Consider the following 21,597-nt stretch of genomic DNA (forward strand, 5'->3'; position numbering starts at 1 on the left):
CACACCACTGATGAGTCAATTCTGCCAGACGGGGAGAGTCTGGCTAACGTGGGCATCAGCCGGTCCCCTCCTTGCTCCTCCGATCCTGTGGAAGGAAACCTGACCTTCTGTATCACTGCATTTGAAAGAAAAGGAAATTAAATTTCTCACAGTAAAAATACCTGTTGCTTATCAGTATAAATAGGAGAGAAAGTGATGCCACTCCCCAAATCTCCATGTGTGCTGCTTATTTAAATTCAAGTTGCCACAAGAGAGGAAGCTTAGAGAGTGGTGCTGGCTGCTGGCACACTCCCCAGCTAGGCTCCTTGTGCTGCCCTCCCTGAGACCACCAGCACCCTTCTGGCCTGGGGGACTGCTTCCACTGCTCCCATGATCACATCCAGGTGAAGGAATAAGGTGTTGCAGGACTGGGACTGAGTGGGAATTCTCCCATGGAAAGACCTGTCTGCCCACGTTCCCACCACCTCTTCCTAGGGTCTAAAGAGACAGTAGGGGATGCCACTCTCCCTTCAGAGGGTGACTGTGACACTCCCCCCCGCCTCAAGCGTCATGGACACAGTAGGTGAGAAATAAGACCAGGTGTCTCTCAAAGACCCAGAGCACATCTATTATTTCACTAACCAGGCAATGAAGGAGGCTGTCTGCATCTGAGCAGCCTCCAGAAACGTTGGGACAGCCCCCAGGGCCAGGGTGGCTGATATAGTGACAAGTCCCAGTAGGCAAGGAGATGAAGATGGCTGAAGCTGCTTATGGCAGGATGGAGGGAGCAGGGGGTCAAGGAGGCCTGGTTTGATGGAGGAAGGGAGGTCGAGGGACTGGTAGCTTTACAACAGACAGTGTGTGCTTTGCAGATGTAAATCTATACACTAAAAGGACATATTTACAGGAGGCTTTTTCCATATATCACCAGCTAAGGAAGAAAGATTTTTGAGGAAGCCCTTGGAGAAAGTTGGCAGCACATCACTAGAAATACCTTGGCTGAACACAAGCCAGCTGAAGTTAACATGAAGAATGAGTTACAGCAGCAACTGCCTAAGTAGCTTTTAATATGATAACCTGAACTAACCTTTCAGTTGAGGTTGGCAGAAGAATGTCTGCTTCACACCTCACCTGGCGGGACATCCACCTGCGGAAGGCCTGTGGCAGCAGAGTCAGGACTGTGCTGAAACTAGAAATGCCATCAACGCGAAACTAAAAACAATCCCTCCGTTTTTGAAAATGCCCAATGGATTTTACTACTAATCGCTTCTATCTTACCACTGTCACAGCACAGAAAGCAGAAGTTTGAAAAAAGCCGAGCTATCTACATAGGGAAGATGTGCTTTCTCTCATGAACAGAAGTTGATTTGTTTGCATCAGAACAAGATTTGCTGTTGTGGTTAGTTTAGAGGGGTAGCAAGGATCAGGTGACTTTTAAAACAGTACAAAACTATTCAAAATAATCTCTAACCTAGTTAAATGGACTGTGCATGATATTATGTAAGCACTCTGAAGTCAAACAGGGAGAGCGATGATAGAGGGAGAGTTCAAACAAGGAATGAGACTAGAAGTACAAAAGAAAACAAAGACAGACATTCGGCACAAGGTCAGGCAATCAGAACATTGCAGGCTAGAAAAGGAAGTGAAATTACAGGCTCTGGCAAAACAGCTGAACACTCACTCAGGAAAATTACAAAACTGTTGTGATCCTTACCATCAGTTATGTATCTGCTATCCAGAACAATTTCCAAGACAAGCTATACAAATCCATAAAAGCAAGCTGGAGGACATTACATTCTTCCCACAGACAGTCAAATGATTTGGGGGTTTTATATATGTATAAAAATACCAGTACCATATATAGCATCCTTAATAGAATATATATATATATATAGTGTCATGGTAAAATCTGTAAGCTGGTGGTAAGTTACGATCAAAATTGTCTTTTCCATCAACAGCTTCTAAAGGAGAGGTCAAAAGGCCAAAAGCCCCCAGCCAAGCACTAAAATCTGTTCACCAATCAACAGAAAACAATTTTGCTCCTGCAGAAGAGCTAGGATGCTAGAGGCAAAGTTGAGTTATGAAAGAATACTCAGTTTTATGCTGAAACTAGATAGGATACATCAGTTAAAGAAACTGAAGGGTTTTTCCCTAATGTAAGCCACTCTGACCTTAAGTGTTTGTTTGTAGGGGAGGAAGCAACAGCAGGCTTGAAGTGTATGACACATCATTTCGCAAAGAGCTATTAGACTGTAGGGACTTCAGAGGTGGGACCAAACATTTTCTGTATATTTATTGAATACTACACTGGTAAAACATAGAGGTCTCATAATTGGGAATTATTTCCTTACTACTGATAAAAATGAATCTTCTCAAAAACAAGCTGAGCCCTGCCAGCCCGTGAAATATCACTGACGGAGAAGCTCCAGGACCACTTGCCAGGGCAGTATTTCACCATCAGCATGGCAATGGTGCAGAGAGGGAGAGACTCAGAGAAGTCACGCAAACATATATACTACTGCAAAACCCACAGCACTGGGATTGACCTGCTGTTGCTGCAGTCAGCTCGATCCTCTTCATCGTCCACTGAATGATGTGATGGAAGGCTCACAACAAAAGCCACATGTAGGGTTTATATATGCTCGGACAAGGGTTCTTTGCTGTGAGAGGATCATGTTGCTACACACCTAGAGACAGGGCTCACTGCCCAGGGCAGGCACTGGCTAGGCTGCAATTAGAGAAAGCAGCCACAGCCCTCATCCGTGGTCCCAGAGATGTTGTCCAAGAATAAACAGGGTTAGGTAGTTGTCAGCTGCACTCATTCAGCCCATCCTCACAAGCTGCCACCTGCCCGCTAGTTAAGTCACTCATTCAAAGCACTGCTACCTGTGTGCATCTTTACAGGTTTATTAGGCATTGGCATAAGCAGCTGAAAGATCAACGCTATGTTTGTCAGTGGAAGCACATGAAATTTGGCAGAAACCGTGCTATCCAGTGGAACAGGGATTAGCTGGGAGGCAGATGTGATTTATTCGTATCTGCATCAGCTTCAGGAACTGTGATTCATATTACACAGCGAGGCAGCATTGCAGTGCTACAAAGGGCTGTGCAGTTTATCTGTTGTTGGAAGCTACCCTAGTATGCAAGCCTGTGTAGCAAGACTTGTGATGGTTGCCAGTTTGTGTCCCAGACCCCATGCCTGAGAGCTGAAGGCGTTAGAAAGGTTCAGAAAGAAAAGGGATTTTTAAGGCACGTAAAGCCAGTTTCAAAGGGAAAGGTGAGCAAAATGGCTAAATGCCATGGCTTTGAACTGTCAGCAGGAATGCGTGCAAAATTTAGATGGAGGAGGTAGTCTTGATTTTTGACTTTGTAATATAGCTAGCATTACTTTATGTGATTTTCTCTGTGTGCAGAACTGCAGGCACTCATTGTCATGATAGGGACTGGAATAGACACCAAACTGCATACAGAACACATGGATGCAATTATTATGTCTGGAACACCTTTAAGTGACATCTTGCTAGAGTGAGTGGCTAATCTAATCTCTTTTCCTTCAGTCTGAATGCTGGAGCTCATGGGAGAAGAGCCCGCTGAACCAGCAAAACAGGATAGAGATGAAACAACTCTGGCAATTGGTGAACAAGAGGCTTAAAACAAGTAATGTCCTGAAAAGTGAACATGCACTGTATTCGTGCCAGTAATCCCTATTTGGCAAAAGCCAGGAGGGAAGTTGACAACTGCAAGATGCCAAGAAGAGAAAGAAAAAAAGAAAACCCAAATGACCTTTAAAGGAACTACGAAGTACTCCAGGAATAGGCTTTAAGCATTAACAAGAAAACTGCGTAATTGCTGTGAGAAAAATGATGAATGAAAACAGACTTCGATGGGCAGCACACAGTTAACTGCAAATGGCCTAAATACCATAGGTACAAAAGTGACACTTAACAGGGTCATGGTGCACCTGGGCTTCCAGCTGCACCGCACCTTCTGCAGGCTGAGCTTCCCACTGCAGGCTTCCCTTCTCTCCAAGGGGAAAATCGTGATCCTTCCCCACCACCCCCCACAGGCTCTCTCCCCCGTTTCTGCTTACTTTCTCCTGCCACCCCTTTTCCAGTGAGGTTATTGCCAGCACCGCTCTGCCTGGGTAGCAGCATCCCTCTGGCCAGAGCCAGCACCACCCGGGAGCTTGCAGATGGGCTGCACTGCCATCCCGAAGCGAGTTATCCCAGTTTCATGCTCTCCCTGTGCCCCTTCCCTCCCCCATAGCACCTGAGGCCAGCTGTTACAGCTTCAACAGTTTTATAGACGTGTACATAGACCTCATGGCAGAAGCTGGGAGACTTGTCAGATACCACAAGCCCACCCCCGCAAACAGGCAGTGAGACGCCACCCCCCGTACACACAGGCAGTGACGCCAGTCTCAAGATTCCCTCCCTACTGTAATTATTTTACTCTGTACAGAGATTTATCACATGCAGCTGCCATGACTTGTTTACAAGACACAAAAGCCATGAAAACAAGGTTGATGAAGTCTGTGTGTGAGCCGTTTTCCCTAGCATAGATTTGCCATACCTCTCAGCTCACTTACACCCCGGTTGGCCACGCAGTCTCCAGTAACACATGGCAACGCCTTCCCTTCATCTTCAGAGTCAACCTAAATGTGTGTTTTCAGTCAGAGGTCGCGTTTTTTGACACAGCTGCCTTGCAATTAGGTTTATCACTGCTGCAAGAACAGCAAAACTGCCAGTGGTGTCTCATTGTTTCTTTCTACTGTTTTTTTTTTTCCTTATTCCATGGTAAAACAAGTTTCCAGAAATAAACTTTTGATTTGCTCTACCAGGGATGAGTGACTGGCACATGAAGCCTTCAGTTTGTTACTAGGACTTCTGCTCAGTTCTGGATCTTAGCTCCACCTGATGCCCTACGTCTACCTACCTTTGATAATTTTATCTGGAGTTACTTCAAGTTTCTGCTCTGAAAGAATAGGTTCAGGCAAACTTCAATAGCCTGCACCAAAACTATCAGTGCTAGATTATAGGAAAGCAGAAACTCCCTTCTGATATTTTAGTGGGTACTCAATAGAAGTCATTTTCTTCCTCCAAGTTAAATAACACCTCAGGGCAGGGAAAAGCTTTTACACAGCGTGCCAGGTGCTACTCAGCCAAAGAGGTTTGGCTTATGACTACAGCTGAACTTCTAGGTGTAACCTTCACACAAGTAATAATAAAAAAAAAAAAAAAAAATTGGCCTCAAGCAAAACTGGTCACTAGTAAAGTCCCCAGTGTAAGTCAGTCAGCAAAATGGAAACGCAGTGCTCATCACATCGGCAGGACTTTGGTGCTCAGATACACTAATGCCATTTTGTGTGGCATAATGGTAAATGAAGACAGCACAGAGACCACAGGCTTTTACTTTCAATGTAAACTGTTAACCTGAATGGCAACAGCTTTCTTCCTCATCCTATTTTCATTTTCAGTACTGCAGCTGTTCTAGTGGAATTACAGAACTAGTCAGCTCAGCCAGCAAAGCTCAATTTTTTTTCCTAAACTTGCTGACTTTTTTTTTATTTTAAAGGGCAGAGTAGCGAAGAGTAAAGATCTCTGAGAATATGCTTTAATGATTCAAGTCCCCCACTTTTTCTTTACCCCACAGCACACCAGCAACATGCTTTGAAAGTCAAACAACTTAAATCAAACAATGCAAACGTATTTGCATGAGGTTGTTTTTCCTTTGTCAGAGCTTGAGGCATGGGCTTAAGGAGTGTTGCAATAAAGTTCCTTCCTACATGCGGACAAGGAAGCATCTTCCAAGCCTTTACCAAAGATGACACTCCTCTTTGGGTGCCTAGCACCCTTTGAGAACAATCATCTGTGCCACAAAAGGATGTCCATTGACCAACTTTTCCCTCAACATTGACCTCACAGCTACACAAAAAGGTACTTCCATTTTATTTTATAATTAGCCATTAAAAAAATCAAACAAACAACTAAAAAAACATACATAGGTATCCCAGAAAAATAGCCCAGAAGTATCAAGTACAGTGTGTCGAAAGAGACGAGACACAAGGCTCTTTCTGGACTCACATGCTATTCCTCGAAGACAAAGTATACAGCCATCTCTGGCTATGTTCAAAATTATTTTTTCTAGCTTTATTTCAACAGAAAGTATTAAAAAAAAATTATATATTCATACAGTATATTAGGATGACTGTGTTACTGAAGCTGATGCAGACATGAGAAAGCCACAGTGTTTACTATTTGCCTTTTTTAAAATATAATCATTGATTTTAAACTTGAAGGTTAAAGAAAGGCAGACGTTCAATATAATTCCAAAGAGTACTCCAGAGAACAAATAAAGAGTATTTCTGACACTAAAAAAAGATAAAGGCTACAGCAAAACAAAATGCATAAACACTACAGTCTGAATATTGCAGTCTTCTACTCATAATGATATCCTTAAATTCGTCAGCTCTCCTGCTCCACAAAGCCCTCCCCCAACCTCCCAAACAGACAACTGGTTTGTTTTTAAGGATTAGCTGGAACTGATTTTTCCCCTAGAGGTCTCTTATTTCACTGTTGTTGGAAGGATAAGGGTGGGTGACTGACATTCAAGTAAGTTGAAATGTGAGCTTCAAGTCTTCGCATTTTTCAGTAATAAGTCATTTTGACAGCAAAGTCCTTTTCTGAAAGGTAACTTAGATTCTGTTGGCCAAAATATAGCCCAATACAATAGGGATCTATTCTAAATCTTAATCAATCATCTGTTTAAGTACCTTTCCAATACCTGGCTCCCAGAACTCATAGATTTCCACCCAATACAGTCTCTTCTATTTTAGTCTACTAGAATTACTGAGTCAAACCCTTTTCATTGCTAGTCCAGGAAGAGTAAGAGTGGGACCCCTTGTCCTCCGCGCTCAAAATTTGTCACCAGTGATGTCTAGGAGCTGTATCACAAAGTCCCCCAAAGAACGCTTGCCCCAACCCCTCTTCTGGCCTCATTTCATCTTCAGGAGAACTTCCCCATAGGCTGTCACATTTCCCAGCCCTAAAGTATTTCTAGGAGCCAAAAGCTGGAACTCTTAGAGGGGCCTAAGATATCCCCCTGAAATGTAGTGAGAGTTGCCTACATAGCTCCTTTTCACCCCTTTAAAAAATTTCAGCATAACAGAACATGGTCAGGTACTTCTGGCCCACTTTTCGGTATTCCTTTAAACATCTGGTTAACAACAACTGCTAGCATAGCTCTCTAAACCAAACAGAGTCAGTGTGAGCTCAAAAATATTTCTAACTTCCATTTATTTCAAGAGTAAAGCTGTGTTTTCTGCAAAGCTCGTATTCAACAAAATACTCTGTATGCACCCATTTTTAAAGAAAATATTTTATTACATTATGGGAAAAAAGCATAATCATCCAAAGTTCATATTGTTAAAAAAATTGAAAATTTATTTTAGACAGCATGTCGGTATATTGTGTTCCGCATGGGAATGATAAGAAGACTCTATATCATTACTAGATATTGCACAGTCTGAAAGAAACAAAAACAAATCACATGATCTTGGGAACCATCTCACATTATGAAAAGCCTACAAAGAAAACATTAAAAAAAAAAAAACAAAACAAAACAAAAAAACACACAACCCTTTCTTTCTACAGTAGCTTTAAGTTTATAATTCTTGGAATGACCATATTCCACTGAAGACCATCTCAGTGACAGGAAGCTTCATTTCAGCAATCCCTTGTGCAAATAAGATTAATAAAAAAATAATAATAATAATGCAGTGAAGTCTTTTGATATTGTGTGGTGGCAATAACCACACAGCTGTTAGATCCCTGCCTGGAAAAACATAATGGGGAAGGAGAAGGAAAGGGATTTAGGCCATAAGTTTCGCCTGCAACTCCATCTCTGCCGCCCTTTTGAGTGCAACATCCACCAGTAGCTGAAATCCACTAAAATCCTGGTTAAGGTCTGGTGGTGTTGGAGGAGGAGTGTTAAAGAGCCCACTTTGTGTGTTTGCACCAGGTCCCAGTTTAGAGGCGTCCTCATGGTAGGAGAGGGAGTTGTCTGTGAAGCCATTGGCCGGGGGCTGCTGCAGGTCCGTGGTCTGGCCTACATCAGCTGGCTGGCAAAAGTGGAAAGGGGTGTCCTTCAATGCAGTCACAGTCGTGTGGCAAATCACCGACGGCCGAGCCAGGACCGATCCCGGGGAAGCCAGCTTGGAAGAGGACACAGTCTTGCCGACTGGTGCAGCAGTGGGAAGGAAGGCAGTCTCCTCCAGCAAGGGAATGTAGTTCTTTGTGCTGATGGAAGACTCCACCAGGCCGCCCTCAGGAAGCTTGGTCCCTCGCCGTGAGATAGTGAACTGATTTGGGTCTTTGCCATCCTTCCTCAGCATGTCAGGTAAAAGCCTGCGGCGTGCATTGATAAACCAGTTGCAGACCTGGGAATATAATGACATCTTAATTTCTACCTTCATTCATTTCCAACTATGTGCCATTAGAGTCATTGGGTTAGATTAATGAACCCCTCCAAGCAGTTTCCTTAACTGCAGAACAAGAGAGAGACCTACTGACAAGTTCTGACATGCCTGGCAAAGGCCCTTCCCTCGCCCTGGCTCTGCCCCTGGCTCTCCACTCCTGTTACAGAAAGCCCTGGCACATCTGAAGACTGCTAGCCCAAACGGAGGAGTTTAGTTTTAACTCTGTGCACACACATTAACCTATTAGCTATTGTTCCCTAGCTTAGGTTAATTAACAACAGGAAAACCTTTTCTCTGTGAAGAGTGCCACTCCTCCCACAAATAGTTACTGATTTTCCTTGTTCAACTGACTGTGTCGACAGACATAACATGAATTACCTCATTTAAGTTTGTCCTTGTTTAAATTTCAAACCAGTTTCCTGGGTGATACAGGATAGTTTACAGCTTAACGTCTTTTTTTCTGTTTACTACATAAAGGAGGTTTTCTTTATGATGTTACATTAAGGAAATTTTACTTTATAGCCAATTATGAAATTTGTACTAATGAATTAATCTGGAAAAATAAAACCCAGAAGTCAAGAGAAGCGCTCTATATTTAGTGCCTCTCAAAACCAAACCAGGGTTTACTCAAGTTCTCATGCAGCCACCTTCCCACGAGGTGGAAAGCAGCAATTGTCAACAGCTATTCCACCAAAGATGATCACAGAAGACAAATGATGCATCCAAGGGCCCTCACAGCTGCCAGCACTATCCCAGGATGAGAATCCAAACTAACCACACATACCTATACTAACACACTTGAGTAGCTCTATCCCATATAGGTTGTTCCACTGATCTTAATGGAAGTCATCATACACATAATTATATACGTGCATGTTGTACAAGAACGAGCCTCAAGTGGCAGTTTTAGAGGAGTTATATGTTAAGCTGCTTATCTATCACCATAAAACCTCTGTTGACAAATAAATATGTTCTTCTCTCAATAAATTACCTTATACAGACACTTTATGTCTTTTGGGGCCCAATTCCACAAAAATTAGCATGCATGCTTGAATTCATGACTGTCTGTTCTCCCAGAGAAGTAATTTTATTCTCAATAAACAAAGATCATCGTAACACACGATTCATTTGTATTTCTCCTTACAAGTGCTGTCAGAAGGAGAGTGAGTAACAATAAAAAAAGGAAATCTCATATGCAGTGTAAACATTTGTATCAGTGACTAGACCGCAGGTAAATTAAGAAGAAAACAGCTCCTTTTGAAGCAAGAACTACTTTTTTTTTTTAATACCTGTAGTGTGGAAAGGTGTGTTTGTCGGGATAACAGCGCTTTTTCTTGCTCTGAAGGATAAGCATTGTATCGGTGCTCATATAGCCAGTCCCGAAGAATCTGCACGGATTCCTTGGGCAGGTTGCCACGTCTCCTCCGTTTGCCTGAGCCAGCAGATGAAGAAAGATCCAGTGGGACCTCCATAGTGTCATCATCCTCCGTTTCACTGCCTGATATTGCAACTACACCTATAATTATAAGAAGACAAGAACAATCAGCCTCCTAAACCCGTAAACTACTCAGCTCCAGCATTCTATCGTTCAGACACTTTTTATTACATCAACTGTCTTTACTATGAATCATGGTATAGCCTCGTATACAGGAGATTTGTCCTGTAGTGTTAACTTGTCAAGCTGTAGCTTTTCTGTCAGCTGAACAAAAAGTAGCACCAATGATCTGTTCCTAGGGGAATTCTTCTCTGCAAACCCTCATTTTCTTGTTCCCCTGGCAACCTTTCATCTGCTGCATGTTATCAGATAGCTTCTATCTAATGCCAATATTGTCCAAATTTGCTTGCTATGGTATGCATCCAACACTCTTCTTCAAGGATAACTACCCAGTGGCTGGGTAAAAGGTCAATAAGCAAGAACTTAAAACACCCAACGCAAGCGTTGGGTTATTTAATTACTTCTTAACATGCTGATGCTTCCCTCCTGGGAGAGATAGCTTGTAGATTTTATAGATTAATAGCTCATTCCAGATCTATTAATAAAAACTAATGGAACAAAAAAAGAAGAAAAGGAAAAATTGTGTCTGCCCCCACCCCCAAGTGAATGTTGACTTAGGAAGGAAAAAAAAAAGTGCAGGAAAAGGAACAAACCAGGTACCTAAGAGTCCACCAGTTTATCAGGAGATGGACTTCTTTAATTTAATTGCACTTTGGTAGCAAAGAATCACAATCATTTAATGTTTGGGTGGGTTGGTTAGTTAGTTAGTTTTAAATGTACCACTTTGCATCCTGATTATTTTTTCAACTTCATAGTTTTCATCTCACGTTTTAATCTGTGGAAATGTGTGCTCTATGCTACACTTACTACAAAGACTTCAGATTTACAAGTTAACTGCATACCTTTTTCCTTCAACACAAAGGAAGGAACAGATTTCAAAATCTGATTATCCCTTTATTTATACACCACACTACTAGTAACATGAAGCTATGGTATGTCAATAAAATTAAAACAAACAACTAAGTATTCAATAGTTAGGAAGACTACAATTCTACTCCTTTGGTGGGATATACAAGTCACTTGGGAAACAAATAGTACTGTAAAATACGAAGAAAACCATGCTTTAAATACTCATCAGGTTAAGCTCACCAGAAATTTTAGGAATCTTATGAACTATATATAAATTCAAATAAGATACCTCCCATTTTCAACTAGTACTATTTAATACTAATTTCAAGGGAAATTATACTGGCTTTCAGAAGCATTTTCTAGAAGCTATAGAAGGAAAACAAGCCTTTAATCTTTCTGTGTTTTGAACTTAGATGGGGGGGAGAAGAAACTTGCTCATTCATAACATCAAAACTAAAAACCTTCATAGTAAAAACAAGTTAAATGTCAAAAGTAAAATTTTTATGTGGGCAACCACTCACAATTCAAAAATTCTGTTCAAGGAAACAAAGTCAGCCCTAAAATACAAGAAGCATGCCTGTGAAAGTATAAAACTATATAAAGCTATGGTTATATCCATAAGTAAAGAAATAGAGGAATTAATGTCATTTAAACAAACAAACAAAACCCCACAACACAGAAAGAAAGGAAAAAGGTGTGCCTGTGTAAGTTTTCAATACTTGGCGCGGGTTGGGGGGGGGGGAGCAGAGGAAGACCTTTCCCCACACTTTCAAACTTTAGCCAAAGCTGACATCGTAAATTATTCTTTCCTTCCCCTATTTATGAATAGCTCCAACATCCTTATATTTAGTTTAAGTCATCCAAATTTCAATACATATTTTTGATATGCAAGCATTCCCAGCAGGATGATCAATCTGTAATTTGCCTGGTGTAGTTACTTCAGTAACTTACTTGAATATGGTTTTCATTTCCCCAGTTGATGATTTATGTAACCAACAAACATCAAACTGACATACCAATTTTTTCCTGTGATGATTAGCTACATAAATTATCCAGTCATGGAACAGGAACAATAGACAATATTTAAATAGCCAACACAAGATAAACACAAGATAAAGGTTCTTAATTCATGTAGAAAGTATGTCAGGTTTGCTTTAAAATGATTCTGAGCAAACTGCTTTGTATTTGTCATAGCTTCATGGAAAAGTGCTGTCAGGCTTTCAACCTAACTTGAGAACATGCCTTGCACAATGGGCTCCTGGAGCCATGCGGAGAACTTCTTGGAACAAAGATCCTGCACAGACAACAGGATAGCTCTGCAAAGCAGCTCATCCCTTTTAAATTGAATTTAAAAACTAGCTAAAACTAGCCTACACTATTCAGACCATGTTTTCAAGTGCACTGTTCTTGTTTGTCAGAAACCAGAAGTGTTGCAGCACTTTAGTGGGTTGGGGGTTTTGTTTGTTTTTAAATATAATAGGCAGCAAGACAGGACCTTGGAAAACTGGGAGAGGCTAACAGTGAGGGTTGGAAGTAAGAGGGAAGAGAAGCCAAAGAAACTACTCCTATGAGGAAGCTAAGTGTCTAATGGTTTGCAATCCATATTTACATGGCAAAACAAGTCCTCCAGACACACACCACCCCATCTGCAGCAACCTCTCCAAGATCTAACACATAGCTAAAAGACTCCACAGGCATCTCTCTGAATTTGAGAAAACTGATTTGACAGCAAAACTTCTTCTAGAACTGTTGCTCTTTTTCACACACACACCCCCAAAAAAAGTGAAAAAATACTGTCTGAAAACCAGCAGCATAAAAACGTTTCTCTATTTTGCAAACAAGACCTTTTGCTAAAGTAAAAGTTGCCATCTGACTAACCGTAACCTACCTAGCAAGAAATGAGTCAACAGCGGAGCCTGCCCTTTGACCCGTTCACTTGGTCTGTCATATTAATTGACACAGTAAGTTAGTGTTGCACAAAGCAGGTTTTGGTTAAGCAGGAAACCCAGTGTAGTACAACTTCTCCTCATTTAAATGAGCTCATTTAAATAGATGATCAGCCCTCTGAACTTGTGGCAGATCTCTCCGATGCAGTACAGAGCGAGCAGCAACAGGAAGTCATGGCTAGAAATCTCACACTACCCCAGCTGATACTTTTTACTAGAGCAGGAGCCACGTTGTTGCTGTCAAGGCTCTGTTTTCATTAAAGCATTCCTGCTGATTACAACCCAGCTTTGTTTTTCCATCTTGTTAGTAATCAGGCTATTCGCTGCTGGTTTCCTGTTTTAACAGGGCCCATCTGAAAAGGCTTCTGGCCAGGCTCCACGACTGGACCATTGGCTTACTGTTATTTACACCCAGAATAAAGGCATGTGGACACGACAAGTAGCCCCAGCTGACCTACTAATTTATTTCACCTTAAAAGCAGGCTAGTACCAGGTTATTCTATGTCTCCTCCCAAATACACTTAATCTAAACAGAAAAACTGCTTTTACAGGAGTAATTAAAGCAGCACAAGTTCATTTGCAGAGAGGTCTGAGAAACAATACAAAATCCCAGTTCTCCACTCCAGCCATCGCCACTTAGATGAGCAGTCCACACTATTAATGGCCTAAGAACTACATGATCAGCATCCCTTCTTTATAAATTACTTTATCCTCCTGGTTTCCCAGCTGAAGTCATATACATGATTGAATGAACTGTTTCATTGTATCACAGCCCAAAGACTTTACAGGTCTTCCTGTAATCAGCTCAGGGAAGATTACACCTAGGATCCCTAGTCTAGGCTCAATACCCAACAGTTAACAGCTTGAAACAACTCGAGTAGAAAAGTACAGTGATGACTACAGTTGATTTCAAAATAAACTACTGCTACTTGAGAAGGCACGCTGAAATACTTTGAGGGGGAGGACAGAGCATTTAGAGAGGCTGAGACAAATGAAATGGAAGTTAAGCAAATGAAAAATTTAGGCTATCAAAAAAAACCCAAACAACTATCCCATTGTATCGAGGAAGAGCTTCACAGAGGAAGTGGCAGAAGCCAATTGTTATTCAAAACAGGACAAAGTATACCACAAGGAACAATCTCTGCCCTCCAGAGAGGGGATGGACAAAAATCACCTTATGGAAAACCTTCCACCCCACCCCCTTAGGGCTCTCTGAATTTCTTAAACTGGATTTTTCTTTTATGAGCACAGATAAACAGAACCAGTTCCCATCTAAGGCCCCAATCCTGTAGTAACCAAGTTCAGTAGGATTCCTCACATGTATAAACTTGAGCACATGCCTGTGTCTTCACGAGATTGTATTCTAAATCAGCTAATTAACAAGCTGAGTATGTTCAGTGATTGCCATCACGTTATTTTTTGTAAATGAAGCTATGCACAGAAGAGTCCTCAAGATTTTAATCCATAGCCTGATAGCTTAAAAAAAACCAAAAAAACAAACCACCCCAACAACAACAAAAAATCCAATACACAAACAAAAAACCTAACTAAAATTTAGTGTGAATTTAAAAGCCAGCAACAGAAATAAATTGGTTTGAAATTATTCGTAAGTAACCAAGAACTACAAGGATGCAGAAGGGAATTTCCATAGTAAGAAAACTTTTTCCTCTGAGTAAGTTTCATAATTGAGGAACCAGCTTATTTGTTTTCCTCTGCATTTCACAGCTTGTGCTCTATCTCTTCTAAAGCGGCGAGACTTGGCTGTGCTATACATTCTTTTTCTTCAAACGGGATTTTTCTAAGAGTGCAAGCAAGAAATCTGTAACAAAGTCACTCTTTGTAACTTATTGAATGAGCCTCAAATGCCAGTAGGTCACAAATAACTACAAGCCCAACCTTTAATAAAACAAAGGCACCCTAGCCCTAACATCTTTTTAAAAGTTTCCGTCTTTGTCTCCACACCTTTTAATTTCTGCCAGGCAAACCCCAGGCCCATGGCCCCTCTCTAAAGTTCTCCCTCCCGCCTGTCACCTTTCATTGTTTCCATTGTTTCAGCCCAGAACTTGCAATCCTCAAAGCAGATCTCCCCCACCACCACTCACACACACACAAAGCCCTATACATGCATACCTAGAAACTACGTCAGCGTTTTTCACACGCATTTATTTCGGGGGTGGCAAGAACAACAGTTGAAAGTGCAGGGAGCTTGGTATTTCACCAACCAGCAGCTGCCCTCGGGGAGAGAAGTCTGAACAATGGAAGCAACAGCAGACAGGAAACCAGCTCACCACTGCTGTGCAAATAGGGAGCATAGGAATGTCCTAAAAATAACTGGGCTAAATTAATTCAGTGAAACCATAAAAAAAAAAACAACCAACACACAACTGCTTGCAATAAGGTTAAGGATCTCAACCTACCTAAGGCGACTGAAACATTTTAAAGTCAATGCTGTCACTGTCTCTAGGCACAGACGGCCGAGCTTGGTATGCAGTACATGTTGTAATCTAAAAATCCGTGCAGTTCCCAGGCAGGCTGAAACGCGCCGTACGCGCCCCGCTCCTGCGGGAAATCGGAATGCTTCGCTGTTAAACCGCTGTTTAAACTTCGTCTTTGTGGTTTAATTCCCTTTGTGTGTGCTCCTCTTAGATGAGTGGCACGTCCAAAGCTTCGTACGAGGGCTACAAACCATATTAATACATCACGTTCCCAGCAGCCCAATGATTTCACGAACTACATATGCATTAATTGCTCCAAGGAGCAACAATGAGCGAAGCTGCTCTACTATACAGCCGCAGGAATGCGTAGTAGGGGAAAAACAGCACAACTCTGGAGTACTGAACATGCGCACTGCTCCCCTCTAACCCTCCACTTCGGATAATTTAATGGTCTTTGAATGCAAAACACCCTTCATCCACACTACCGGCTGCTAAATCGCAACTGAAAAGATACTGCTTTGCTATCAACTTCTTTCCAGCCAGCGCAGATGCGTTAAATCTGAAAGCATGTTCCCGTCTTTGTGGCCAAGCTCTAATTTGAAGGCACTTAAAGCACCACAACCACGAAGAGTAACAATCCTCTAAAGTTTGTCTGTTTGTAAATTAACACAAAGGAAACTTACAGCGCCTTATTTTTATTGGAGGGGGGGAAGTCTTCCTCCTTTTAAGCCTAACTGTGTCGAAACTTCTGTACTTTTACCCCCGCCCCCGCCCCTGTTTTAAGTGATGAAAGGAAGAAAAAGGCAGCAACTTTCACCAAAACAACGCAGCCAAGGGCGCGGATGGGGTTTGAGACCCTCCTGCCGAGCTCCCCCCCCCCCCGGCTGGCGTGCCCGCTCCCACTGCGAACAAAGAGTTGCCAGGCGCCCGCGGATCGCCGCGGTCGGAGTTGTGGGCGGCCCCGCTTTCCTCTCCCCAAGTTGGGAAAACGGCCCGCACTCTCGCCCCCCGGCAGCGGGACGGCGGGGCTCGGTGCGGAAAAGAGACAAAAAGCGGTTTAGCGGAGGGAGGGGGGGGGAAGGCTCGGTGGAGGGAGCGAAAACAAAACTTCGCGGAGGCATAAGGCGGGCGGCTGAACGTGTTTTTGACAGGGAGCCAGCGGCGCGGAGAGGCGGCCGCCTCCAAACAACAGCCCCGCGTGTTTTGTCTGGGAGCGGAGCATCCACTGCCATCTTCCACGGGAGCTCGGTCGGGGCGGGACGGGGGGCACTAGGGAGAAAAGGAACGAGGAGAGAAGGAAAACAGACTCCGTCCGGCTTGGCAACAGACACCCCCCCCCTTCCCCTCCGAGCCGTTTCCGTAGGGAGAGAAGAGGCGCAGGGCACCCCGCTTTCTCCCAGCGGCAGCACACACCCCATCACAACTACCTTTTTTACTTTTCATCTTGATCGCGAGGACCGAGCCGCCGGACACCCCGCACACCGACCCAAGTTTCTCTCTCTTTGCCGGACGCCGCTCCCCCTTTAAACTCGTCGAGGAGGAGGAGGAGGACGACGACGACGACGACGGCGACGAAGAAGAAGAAACACCGGCGCGGAGCCAGGCGCCCACTCCGGGGCCGCGCTGCTGTCAGCGGGAGCCGGAGGGCTCTGCCTCCCCGGGGGGTTTCTGGTGCGGCCGCTGCCGGGGTGGGCTTCCCTCCCCCCTTCCCTTTGTTCCTTTCTGCCGGCGATTGGCCCCGGCTTGTTAAAGTGAGCAAAGGCACGGGAGGGAAAGGTACACAGCGCCCGCCCTCCCCCACCTCCCCGCAGTGAGTACGGGCGAGTAACCGAGCGCTGCACTGGCACTCGCGGCTGCCGCGCTGCCTCCTCCTCCTCTCTCCACCCCTCCCCTCCCGGGCTGCTGGGGCTCTGTCAGACGGGAGGGGAGGGACGGGGCCGGCGGGAGGCGTGGGGGGTGTCCGCCCGTACCCGCTCATGCACACACAACAGCGGCGGCGGGGGGAGCCCTCCGTGCCTCCCGTTCCCCCGCCTTTCTTCCAGGCAGACGTTTGATCATTAAACTGGAAGGAGAAGGGGGGGGGGATTTTGACAGCTGCCCTTGACTAGCCTCCTCCTGTTGCTGCCGGATAAACCACCCACTCCTTCGCGTGAATAGAGAGAAGAAAGGAGAGTACGTACGGCAGGAGAAGGAGCCCTCCAAAGACCGGCGGGCCCCGCCGCCTCGCCTCCCCGGTGCCCCCCTCCCTGCTGCCGGTGGGGGCTGCTTCGCCTCCTGCCCCCCACCCCCCCGCGATGGCACTGCCGGCGCTGGCCAGCCCCTCCCGCGGGGAAGGCGAGCCCCGTTTCTGGGGTTATTTTTACATCAGTTGGTAAAGGTTGTTTCCCCCCCCTCCGCTCCCCAGCCCGCTGGATTTTGGTGCGACACATGCTCATAGCTGTAAAAGAGAGAAAAGTCTCGCAGCTTGACTCATCCCTCTCGGGCGAGCGCGCGTTGCAGCAAGTTTATTTTCCTCCGGAATGGGAAACGCGGGACCTACGAGCCGCTCGTCCACGGAGTGCTCGCTCCAGCTTCCCACCGGGGGGGGCGGGAGAGCCCTCCCCGAAGACGGGTGGCCTCGGCGGCGGGTCCCGCCGCTCCCTGCCAAAGTGAGGTGCCCTGCGGCGCCGGGCGCATACTTCAAAGCGCTGAAGGCCGAGCTCCGGGCTGAAACTTCACGCGCGAAGGTTTTGGCGTGGAAAGTAAAATAAGCCGCCTTGCCTCGAAACACGCGTGCGGATGTGGCGTGCTTTTTATGCACGGGAGTGTGTATATTTGTATGACTCCTGCACCGCCACGTGCTGGGCTGTTTGCGGACGAGGAGGAGCGGGGGCAGGCACTGGGGATTGAGAAGCAAAAGCTTTAAACGGCCGATGAAATAATTAACTCCTACGGCAGAGCAGGGCTCCTTCCCTCCCCCCCCCCCCTCCCGCTCGGCGGCGCGGGCATCCACACAAACGCGCATTCACAGCAGAAGAGGAAGCAACAGTGTTTTAACAGCAAATTCTCCCGAGTACCTTGTAACTATTTTTATGTGGCGTAATTACAGCGACCTTGCTGGAGATAAAACAGCTGTTACATCCTGAATGGGGGACGTGTACGGGGGCGAGGGCGGCTGGTGAGTCATGTCAGTTAACAAGGCCCCAGTGTTGGCCGCCGCGGGACCGGCGGTTCGCCTTTGGGTGACTGTTGGGGCTGGTCGCTGGTATCCGGCGTGTCTGGCTGTAGGCTAGTGAGGCGGGCCAGGCCGGGCCAGGCCAGGCGCACTGACTCACGGCGCCGCGGGCCAGCGCCGAGTCAGGCGGGCGGTTGTGCCGAGCGGCGCTGACTGAGTTCCCGCCGGCGGCGGCGCGAGCCGGGCCGTTACCGCCTGACCAACCGCCCTCCGCCGGCCGAGGGTGGCGGCGCGCGCGCCTGCCCACCCTCCAGGCCGCCTTCCGTCGCGGTGCCGGCGTCGCCCCCCGGTTGTGTCCGGTTCAGTTCGCGCCCGAGCGGGGGTGAGAGAGCTCGGTGCTGCCGCCCCGTACGTTGGCAGCTCAGGAGGATGAGGCTGGCTTAGGGGCGGGTGTTTGTAACGTAAGGAGCGAGCTGTGTCTCCGAGGAACTGGTGACTCGGGGACTGGGGGGTGTGCTCCCTCGCCGCCGTGGCTTGTTTCTTTTTGAGGGGAGGGGTTCCTGTTTTGTTTTTGTTGCTTAAAGTCCTGCTTCCTAGCTGTGAGGGCTGACTCTTCAAACTGGTGTTTTGAGCGTCCGGGCACGGTCATGCAAAAAAAAAAAAAAATATGGGAAGTTAACAAAAGACATGTCAGGGATTTGAAGAGATTTCCCTTTCTCCATACCGCCCAAGCCGCCTCACGCTTGCTTATTGTCCTTGGGACTGCCGGCAAGTTTGTGAACCAAACTCTTCCCTTTCTTTCTTCTTCTTTTTTTTTTTTCGGGGGGGGGGTGGGTCGAGATTTGTTTGGGTTCGGTTTTTTGGGGTTTTGGGGTTGGGGGTTTTTTTCTGGTTCTTCTTTGGCAAGGTCACTTTTATGAGGGGAAAAACTAAAGTTTTACTTTTACACTGAGCTCAGGCTTGCTTTTAAGAGCATTAGGAGCAGCCTTTCTAGCTCTGCTGGAACGTTGGTTCCTAGGAATTTTCTCAGAGGATGCTAGGAGAAGATCAACTTTCACTTAGCATGGTAGCTTTTTACCTAGTAGCAGTAGGCAGTGGACTGGTGGGTGTTCATTCCTAGCTCCCCTGGTACCAAATGCACGGAGAGGCATTTTTTTGAACCAAGTTACTCCATAGATGTGAGTATGGAGGGGTGTATCCATTGTTGGGACCACTGGGAAAAGCAGAAAGTGGACTTGTGCAGTGCACCTTGCAGTTATTGGCTGGGGAAATACCTCGGGTCTGTCTACAAATTCAGGCTGTCTTTACCACTTGAAGACTCTTGATACATGTTCGAGATGGTTGGGTGGATAAAGTTTGCAAAAAAGTATGGTGGGTGGAAGAAAACCCCTGCAACCTTCTCTATTGGTAAAGTCTCAGCACGCCTGAAACAAGGTTGTATCTAAAGGGAGGACAGGTGATTTTCTTGTCTGTCCTGAGCTCAAATCTGAGGAATAGAACAACTTGATTTTACAGTGAATGCTGTAACCCAGTATCCTATAAGTTGTTGTTGGGTGTTGGTATTGGCTGCTGCTTGCAGGCAGAAGTAGATGGTATGGAAGACAATATGTACCTTTCTACAGTTTTTCTTTTCCCTTCATATGTTGGCAAGGCTGTGCTTTTTAGTATTACTTAATCCGCTGGAGCTGCATCAGCACTAATTATCATATCTCACAAGCAGTTCACACTGCTCACTGAGCAACTTTGGCATCTGTGCAGCTCCTTGGGTAAGTAGTGATATACATGTGCATCAAGATACATCTGTGCCAACAGGTTTGAACAGCTTGGTTTAGTCAGAGCAAGTTCAGCTCTGTCTGGACCCATCTGCATAGACATGCTGTAAGTATTTGTAACCGGATTCTAAGAAGGCAGAGAAATAAAACTGGAGGGGCTAGACTTTGAATTGCTCGATGATTGTCCATATCATAGGTTTATCAATGTTCTGTGGTGATGCACAAGTGTTTCTATCCTGTCGTGCTGCCGTGTGTGATATCTTGCATGACTAATTGTATGTTTCTTACTTTACAAGTACTTTGCTTTCAGATGCTGGGACTGTGTTTACCTGACTACTGAAGTCTCCAAAGCCATGCTTTGGGCATAGAAACTCTTAAAGGAAGTACTCTGGAAAATTGGGATCTAGGCACCTCAGGCTTGTGGGCGTTTGTTATCTTAGTCTGTCTGTTCCAGTTTCTCATTTATAAACTGGAGAGTTGGTTTTGGTTTTTTTTTCTCCCCACTTTATAGGATGTTATGCAAATAAACCCACTGCTCTTTGTGGAATGCTCAGATGCCATTGAAATGTGAGAAAATTTATTCCTTTATATTTGGAACAGAATTAAGTAGCACACAGTAAGTTAAGCACACCATACCTTTGGCGATGAGAATAAAGCAATGTAACAAGTAACTGTTCTTCCAGTGAATAAATCTGTCCTATGCATGGAAAAACAGGAGTTGCTACTTCGGGTCACACCCATTCTTCACCTTTTCTTATCCATGACATTGACTAGTCTCAGATGTATCAGAGGAAGAGGAGAGGCTACAGAAGGCAGACGTGAGGTAATATTGTCCTACAAATGTCCCATCCAAGTATTTAATAGTTCAATACAAGCACTGGAGCAGTAGTTTAAGATAACTTCAAATTTTGTTACTGAGATAGCTGGATGGTCTTTATACTGGTATAAAAGTTTAACATCTCTATAGCATTAAAACTCTGTAATGGCAGTCAGTAGCATGCTGAGTTGTGAATTAAATGAAAAATACATTTCTTTTGATTTTTTTTATCTGTTTATTTCATTGAATATCCTCTTGTGCTTTGAGACAATGAAAGCAGAAGTTCCTGTTTTTTACATTCTCTGTACCATTCACTATTTTATATACTTTGATCATGTCTGCTTTCTGAGATAAAATTTTTCAGTTTTCTCAATCTCTTTTCCTATGAGAGTTACTCCCAGCTTTTGATCATTGCCTTGGTTCTCTCCCAAGTCTATTTAGTCCTACAACATTCCATTTTTCAGTAAAGGTGACTGATGCTGCATGCAGTATTCTAAGCAAGGTTATGCCTCTGATTACAATATATATGTATTTGATATTACTCCCTGACCTGCTTCTTATGGAATCCAGCATGTTAGGCTTTATCTTTGGCTGCTGCTGAGCAGGGGGCTCTA

The 21,597-nt window shown here is 44.9% G+C and overlaps 1 protein-coding gene across 2 annotated transcripts; it reads right to left on the reverse strand.

Annotated features, from left to right (window-relative positions):
- Window positions 1–7,340: 7,340 nt before the first annotated feature.
- TGIF1 (TGFB induced factor homeobox 1) lies at window positions 7,341–17,113 on the reverse strand. Of its 2 annotated transcripts, none has more exons than XM_069779089.1 (3): window positions 16,668–17,113; window positions 9,745–9,971; window positions 7,341–8,416 (listed from the first exon to the last, which is right to left on the reverse strand). In XM_069779089.1, exons 1-3 carry the CDS (start codon window positions 16,681–16,683, stop codon window positions 7,850–7,852), a joined length of 810 nt encoding a protein of 269 aa, XP_069635190.1. In that variant the 5' UTR covers window positions 16,684–17,113; the 3' UTR covers window positions 7,341–7,849. The 2 variants fall into 2 exon arrangements, with proteins under 2 accessions (XP_069635190.1, XP_069635191.1); XM_069779090.1 differs by lacking the exon at window positions 16,668–17,113 and adding an exon at window positions 15,223–15,565.
- Between the last annotated feature and the right edge of the window lie 4,484 nt (window positions 17,114–21,597).

This window comes from Haliaeetus albicilla, chromosome 3 (genome assembly GCF_947461875.1).
Source record: "Haliaeetus albicilla chromosome 3, bHalAlb1.1, whole genome shotgun sequence".
Lineage (NCBI taxonomy): Eukaryota > Metazoa > Chordata > Aves > Accipitriformes > Accipitridae > Haliaeetus > Haliaeetus albicilla.

What these genes read in the sequence shown, in the direction of transcription:
- TGIF1 (XM_069779089.1), bottom strand. An exon ending in CACACCTTTCCACACTACAG is followed by an intron (nt 8,417 to 9,744) that starts GTATTAAAAAAA and finishes TTATATTCCCAG; the next exon opens with GTCTGCAACTGGTTTATCAA.